This window comes from Crassostrea angulata, unplaced genomic scaffold (assembly GCF_025612915.1).
Source record: "Crassostrea angulata isolate pt1a10 unplaced genomic scaffold, ASM2561291v2 HiC_scaffold_1, whole genome shotgun sequence".
Taxonomy (NCBI): domain Eukaryota; kingdom Metazoa; phylum Mollusca; class Bivalvia; order Ostreida; family Ostreidae; genus Magallana; species Magallana angulata.
This window is the reverse complement of record NW_026441566.1, coordinates 92,539-100,968: the sequence shown is the minus strand read 5'-3', so window position 1 is coordinate 100,968 and position 8,430 is coordinate 92,539. Positions and strand designations below refer to the sequence as shown.

The 8,430-nt window shown below is 36.0% G+C and overlaps 1 protein-coding gene across 1 annotated transcript; it reads left to right on the top strand.

Moving 5' to 3' along the window:
* Positions 1–5,795: 5,795 nt before the first annotated feature.
* On the top strand, positions 5,796–7,141 carry LOC128168503 (interferon-induced helicase C domain-containing protein 1-like). The gene is given in 3 exon segments (XM_052834713.1): positions 5,796–5,963; positions 6,092–6,259; positions 6,480–7,141. Coding segments are annotated over 3 exon segments (939 nt in total). The 5' UTR covers positions 5,796–5,800; the 3' UTR covers positions 7,088–7,141.
* The last annotated feature ends 1,289 nt before the right edge of the window (positions 7,142–8,430 follow it).

Below are 8,430 nucleotides of genomic sequence, written 5' to 3'. Positions count from 1 at the left end.
CTCAAATAAAGACACTTTTGAGCAGCTAAAGAGCTAAAGGCATACCACGCACTCCCCATTCCTCACCCCGATTAGAATTTTCCTGATTTTGAGAATTTTCTTTTTCTTTTTGCATGTGAAGATTTTTTGAATGATGTTGCCACGCCCCATTTAAAAAACGTTCCTGGAAATTACCGTAAATATAGTGAATACTAAATGTGAGCATTCATCCAAATGAGAGCAAGTTAAAGCTGTTTCCTATCTCTGAAGAAATGTCCCGATTCGTTAGCTCTGCAAGATTTTGAGAAGATTTTGGTATTTATATTTCAGCAGATTTACAATAACTACTTAGAGTAGTGTCCCCTTATTGTGACGTCAAAGTTCACGTCGGTCAAGTGTAGTTTGTCTCTTTGAAAACACACTAGAAAAAAAACTAAGCGAAAAATACTGTTTCGTTCACTTAAAAAGCATATTGTTCTGGAAATTACACAATTCATCTGTTTCTCAAAAGTTTTACTTTGATTCTCGCGAGATGGTATCCAGTCTAGTGAGATCGGCCGACATTGAGGAATTGCATTGAGGGTCGAAATTTACTGACTCCGAAAAATTTTGTCGGATCAATGTGTAAGAAATCCATTGTGACGTCACTCGAAAGGACGATAACTCCATTAGTCTTTAAAATAATGGAAATTGGCGTTGTGTTATTTACAGTGCATGTACATAGTATTTTATCTTGTTCTCGTGAGAGTGTGAAATGGGAAAACATAATTACAGGGAACTACTGGGACGATTAAAACAATGCATTACTGGTCCGATTTACTGACGCCAAAAAAAGCGTTGAATGAATGTGCATATAGTCCGAATTTTCTATTCACACCCGCCTTGCCGGTAGAGCTCGCTTCGCGCCGGCCCTGCGCGCCGGCGAGTTGCGCTCGCTATTAAATGTTAATGTATCTCTTCTTCTTCAGAATACTGAGTAGGGCTCTTTAAAGAGCATTAACACGTATACAAAAACAGAGCTGCATTAAAATAATTTAATGCGACTGAAAAACATTGAATGCCATCATAGCTTGCTATTGAGGTCGCATTATAACGTAACCTTGTTTATAAATCAAGCCGTCTTCCTAGCTACTATTATGCAACATCAATAGATCGAGGTCAGTTCATGGAGCATCTTCTTTTGATTGAGGTCAGTTCATCGAGGTCAACTGCTTTACTGAATGAATCTTTCGATTAAATTCTTACGCGTGAGACAAAATGTGCATTCTTGAATTAACAGGTCGAACTGTATTTTATGTATGTTTGCATCTCTTAAGGTAAATGAACTAAAATAAAACTGGGTAAAATGTTATATAAATACTAAACCAAACTTCTTATGCAAGCGGAATGTGTGCGCACGTGGAAGCATTTGCCAAATGCATCATATGGACACAACAGTGATCGGCCGAAGCCGATCACAAAAATCCAGGTATTTTATACTATGTATTTATAAATGCCATTATTACCCTTTATTATGAGAAATTAATATCATATCAGTTATTGCAAATTATTGCCACAAATGATCCGCCATAAACATGACTGGAATGTAAACAAGAGGCCCAATGGGCCACATCGCTCACATGAGCAACACTGGCTTTAAATGGGCGTTCAAAGCTTATTGTGCCACGTGGCCCCTCAGTAGATTAACCAAAAATGAATATCCGAATTTTCACTTATTTTTGCATATACTTAATCTTTGACATATTTACCTTCATGAATATCATTTTTACCGAAAATAAGATCATATGCAATGTAAATTACTAAATTTTCAGTTGGTGTTCACGGTTAACTCCCAGTTCCCTTTATTTTAGCCCCCCCCTCCCATCACTTTATAAAACGATTAAAATACATGAGAGCATACAGGTAAATTTTCTCCCTCCACTTCTTACTAGTTATTGTATTTTAAAAAATTCTATATGTGAAAGAAGAAAAGTGTACCTCAATGCACCAGAATGAATGCGCTCTATTCCTCAAGTTAAAAACATTGAAAAATTCAATTGGCCTTCTCCATTGTAGACGATTGTCATTTACCAGGCATGAATTCATTTCGTATGACCTTTCATATCCTTACTCACTTGATTGAAGAAAATAAACTTAACTGAAAATGTTGTCACATATGTTAAAAAGCTATAATTCAAATTAATGTATTGGCAGGCATGTCGCTCTATTGTACCAAGGCCTTTCCATCATTTTCATCTTTATTAAAAAACAACAAATGTGTACAAAGATGATTTTCCATTGCAATAAGAACACCGATTATGCTTTTATCCTCATAATAATAATGTGTCAGGCCTATGGAAACTGTTTAAAAGGCATTGTTTTCCTTTACTTGTGTTTGAAAAACTATCAAAAATTTGTGTAGATTTTATGCAATTCATCGTTGAAAAAGGGGCAACAGAAAGTAATCACAGCATATCATCCTTTTAGCAAGACATTTCTATTGATCAACCAAAATTTCAGTGTCATTCGTAGAATCATAAGCAAGATTCATAGCTTGGTTTGAGTCATGTTTTTGTTCACATGAGTTTATTACATTCAACTTAAGAATTTTGAACTTGGTATTTCCTATTCAGCATAGCTTCATTTAAAATATAAACAAACTAAAGCATGACCTCAGCTTTGTGTACAAACATATAGAAGCATTGTGCGCAAAGCTCTGTATCTTGCTTATAACTCGAAGCTTGACTCTCAGGCTAGTAAAAATAATAGGAATTTGTAAACAATTAAAACAAGAAAAAGCTGCACTAAAACAAAGAGAAAACTCAATTTACTTTTCATCATATATATATACTTTAGTTATATATTTCTAGCAGCGAGAATAATCTCCGTTTACTCACCTTTCCTTTTGACACGGTCCTTTGACAGGTATCGCAAGATTGAAAGAAACGTTTGATCTCGGACTGCATACCTGGCCAAAAGAATTCTGACAAAATTCTAGAAATCGTTCTCTGTATTGCTAAGTGCCCTGACATATTTGATTCATGAGCCAACTTCATTACAATATGGCGAAACTTTGCAGGAACAATGAGCTGAGAATAGGTTTTACTTCTATCTTTTTCCAATCCTTCATATTCACGGTACAGTAAACCTTTTCTTTCAATCCATTTTACTTTACCATCACGTGATGTTCGACCTTCTCTTACATTATGACGTGCTGTTTCTAGCGAAGGATCTGCTTGTTGTTCTCGCAGTATGTCCTCAGGACTGATTTCTTCTTTGACGATTTCAGAAACATTGTCGGTGGGTATGCTTTCTGTTTGTCTTTTACCTCATTTCGCGTCTCCATAGTAGACACAGTGTTTGGTTACCATTCCGGATCTGGATCATGTGGTTTTCTTGCATTGTCTACTTCACCTATGATCAAATCAAATACATAGTTATCCATACACCAAACTTCATATTCACCAGATGCATTGTGGGAATCAATAACAACTTTTGCCACTGGAACCACTATCCTTGTACTATCTGCTAGAATACAAGTTTCATGTTTACCTGTAAAGTAGTCATCTCTTACAAGACTTTTCCGAACAACAATTTTCCGACAACCAGAATCTCTAAGTAACGTTACTGGTTGACCATCAACGTAACCCGCTGAGAGTGGCATTGGTTTTTGCACAGAGTGACAAGCAGATGTTAAATCAGGTGTTTGGTCACTTACTTGAGTAAAAATTGATAGATTTTGGGTGTAGATAAGAGCAGAACAATTCTTTGCAGTAGCGTGACAAGTGGCTTGTTTGTCTGCGTCGTCCTCCGCATATACTGCTGGACCTGAATTTCTGTTTCTGAATTTGCATTGTAGTGCAATATGACCGTGTTTATTACAAATATAACACTTTCTATCATTTATTGGAACAAACCTTGACTTCTGTTGCTGTTTAGGGTGTAATTCTTTTGGTTTCTCTGGTATTTTGTTTACTTCAGCTGGTTTCCTCATGACTTTTGAACATGGACGTAAATTGTGACAAATATTTCACACAATATTTTAGATTATCATCCGGGGTATTTTCATATCGTATACAATAGAAATTCCCCGTGGATTTTATGAATTTTTGTTGGTTTTTAGACTTGAACGATTGAATAAACATCGTTGGAATCCTTAGGTGTTTATGAATATCGAAGAGTAGTGAGTTTTTGTAAGACAAAACTACTGGGTCTCATTTTTCTAAAAAAGAACGTGGGTTCTGACTGGAATACATGTACATATCGTGCTGGTCCGATTTAGAATTGACCTCTAATGGCCGCTTATCTGAATACATTCGAAGGACCATTAATAAGTAAATACTAGACTTTCACCCGTTTTTGGTTTTGTTACATTTGACAACCTTTCTATTGTTATTACTAAATAATGGTTACCCGGTAACTGATTTTCCTTTTGTGTTTTGCCTGTGGTCATCTGCTTTTGGTGCATATACAACTAACTTTTCCGTTTGATAAAACAGGCTTACAACGAAGCCCTCGATGTCAACTATTTGATGAGCAAGAATCATGTCATTGAACATCTGCAGAGGAAATTCGAGGATGACCTCAAAACGATTGACACCGCAAGTACAAAAGAAAGAGAGTTTCTACAAATGATAACGGGTAAATCTAAATATAAACGCCTATATTAATGTAATATACAAATTAATAATATATATATGTTTATTATACTAATGATTACTCATCATATCTTTTGTTTCAGAATTTTGTAAGAAGGCTGGCGAGATGAAAGTCGAGATGAATCCCTACCTTACAGCAAAGTACATTGAAGCGTTTAATAGAGGTGAACTCTAGAAAAGTTTCTACGTAATGTTTTGACTGACCTTTGTCCAATCAGATCGTAGCTGGGCGGAGTTAAGACATTGCTCGTGACTTGAATGAGAAAGAGAGAGAGAGAGAGAAAAAGAAGAGAGAGAGAGAGTGAATTGAGTAAATGATAAGTGGTGCCGATGAAGAAATTATCATTGTTATTAACTTGCAAACAAATTAATTAAGGTCTGAATATAAAATTACATGTATATCCTATATTGGTATAACTTTAAAGCGTTTTAAAGAACGATTGTGAAAATTTCTTTGGCCGCGCGCCGTCGACAACATGTACATGGATAAGAATGACGAAGCTAACCAACTAAATCTCCTAGCATGGAGTCCGAGAATACGGACATTAAATATTTTGAAATGCGAACGAATGATCACTTATGAATTGAGATGTAGTGTAAAGGAAAGGCAACGCAGGCGGATGCTTAGTAGAAAAGTAAAACAATGGCGGACAAATTCGTCCTAAGGTAAAGAATGTTTCACACTGAGTAACCATGAAGACAGTTTTTATAGTAAGTTTACAACCTATGTTTAATTCCAGGAAGATTCGGCAAACTTTGATTAGAGTACTAACGGTAACACTTGTAATAAAAACAGTTTCTTAAATATTCGTACAGTCTTCTATGTTTGACATTAACTCCTCACATTATCTATATATAGATATTGTTGACTTCAAAGTTTCATAAATTAAAAAAGATGAACTAACGTTAGACCTTGATTTGTTACTTTATAACTATTGTTGACAGATAGTTCGCTCATCTGACTCATCTAGGCTATAATTTACTCCATTAACCAGTTAACCAGCTCTCTCTCTCTCTCTCTCTCTCTCTCTCTCTCTCTCAGGTCACGAGCGGTAATGTCTCAACTCCGCCCAGCTACGATCTGATTGGACAACGGTCAGTCAAAACATTACGTAGAAACTTTTGTGGAGTAAGCGCCTATTTAACGCTTCAATGTACTTTGCTGTAAGTTGATGAGAGAGAAAATGGTTGAATTTGTGGGAGAATACGAGGAAGTGAAGGGGATGGTCTTCATTCAGACGAGAGCCACAGCGTTCGCCCTGGCACAGTATCTGAGTCAGGAACTGGCATCATTTGGGATACGAGCAGCTCCGTTCACTGGGACCAACTCATCGGAAACCAGTAAAGGTAGGGAGAGAGAGAGAGAGAGAGAGAGAGAGAGAGAGAGAGAGAGAGAGAGAGAGAGAGAGAGAGAGAACGAACGATTCTGTTCCCTTATCCAAATTCCGATACATTTTTAATGTATGGGTTCACAGGAATGCCGGATGCACAGAAAAATGAAACCCTGGACAACTTCCGTAAAGGCGATGTGAACGTATTGGTAGCGACCTCAGTTGGCAGTGAGGGAATTGATGTTCCTGACTGTAACTTCATCATCACCTACAACTACACCGGAAACGAGGCGAGCGTTATCCAGATGAGCGGTAAGTTAATCCAAAGACCGAGATTGCTTGTTTGTACATGTGTGAAATGTTATACATTTGAATCTTTACATAGATCGTTAACTTGGATATTGATTGAGTTAAAGTGAAAATTCAAAGTCTGATCCTGTCACTACAGTTGTGTTAATATTAACAAAAACCCAAATAAGATATTTGTAAAAATGAATATGTAAATAAAGTTGAATACTTTTTAAATAAAAAGGTCGAGCGCGCAGACATGGTTCCACTATAGCTCACATATCTGACCAGACTATCCAGAGACGAGAGGAAGTCAGTCTTCAGAAGGCTAGACTAATGGACGAAGCTTTCCGACGACTGTACATGATGCACCCAGATGACCGTATGGGTAAAATCCTCAAATACCAATCTGAGATACGAAACGTTGACGATTTGCGTTCGGTGGACGAAACGAGCAAAGCCAAGAAACCTTTCCAGTTAATATGCTTTAAATGCCACGCCGAGGCCGTCAGCAACACTGACTTGAGGTTATAGGTCGGACAGCATCGTGTTGTGACGAATCCCGACTTCCGGTCTCGTTGTGAGTTTGACACCAACTCGACGCCATCTAGGTACACTATATCTATCATCAGGTGCGCGAAATGCAAGCTGACGTGGGGAACAACCTTCAAAATCGAGAAACTGGAGATCGCTGTCCTGAAAGTGACCGCCTTCTTGTTTACAACGGGTGGCGAGGAGCCTCATCGATTCAAGAAATGGGGAAAAGTCAGCCTCCATATTGAAAGCATCGACAAACAAGAACTTCTGGATATATACAAAGACACTCTGGAATTAGAAGAACCGGACGACTGAAGAAACGAAAAAAAATAAGACCATCTGAGACGAATATTGTGATGCATTCTATCTATAAATCAATGAAGCAATATCCGATTAAGATTATATGATTATGAACAATTTCATTATGAAAATGGGCTTTAGTTTTTTATTATGATTTTATTGCATAAAAAATTGTGAATGTCTTGACAAATTAAATAACTAAGATTTTAAGTCCTAATTTTTATCAACATGTAATTCTTAAAGTTGTCAGATACTCATCCTGCTAAATTTTAGAGTTTTATATTTCTTGAGACATTGTCTGTTTTTATTCTTTCTACGAATGTAAATCAAGAAAAGAGAATGAGTAACGTACTCTGATGTTTTTCTAAGCTATGACATTCGATGCCCTGCCAAATTGTTATAAAAAACAGGAAATATGGAGATTTGTGTAACATCCGATCACGGTTGACTTGAGAATGGAAAGCAAAAAATTCTAATATAATAATCCGTCTTTGACTTAGGTCATTCCATTTAAGATTATCCATAACGTAAAAGCACAATGAGATCTCTACAAAAGGCTACCACAGTTACCGTGAAGAGATATATTGGCGGACATTGATAAATCAATCTAATAGATATTTTAGAAATAGATTGACATATTTAAATATGTATAAAACATATCTATATTCAACTTCATGTCGAAAAACGAAAAAAGTATTAATAAAACAAACAAATAAAAAAAAATTATACACATCAAACAAAAGTCTCAGATTTTAAAATTTCTTTTTCATGTTTTGTTATGTTGACCATGTGTATATTTGACAAATGTGAGCCTCCATAATTCCTCAGTTATTTACCTGGAACAAAGGTCTACGTGTGCATGAAATTCCAATGGAATTTTGGTTATGAACTCCATGGAAGATAATTTGTGTAAGTACATAATCATTGAGATGGGATTTCCTTTAGTTATTTTTATTAAACATTACAGCCAATTACCACCAGCTCCTAAAGACAGAATTTCCTATGATGAACAGTTTACTCATTCATATGTAGAAAACTGAAATTACATGTAATGAAAACTAAAAAATGAATACACTTCTTGTGTATCTTTTCTCAGTATATCTATGTCCTAGGAATTTAAGATGTAAATTGAATATTTAATAGCAACTTAATTATAGACGCATGGGTTTTCCATGTCTAAGTTTAGAATAGATCGATTTTCATTCTTATTACAAATACTAGACTTTGACCCGTGCGTGCACGGGTTGACATTGCATATGATATCGGAATTTTACGAAATAGATACATTAAGTGACACCGTATTTTTTAAATTTACATAACCAAGCTTGAAATTTAAGCCTAAAATAATGCTATTAATT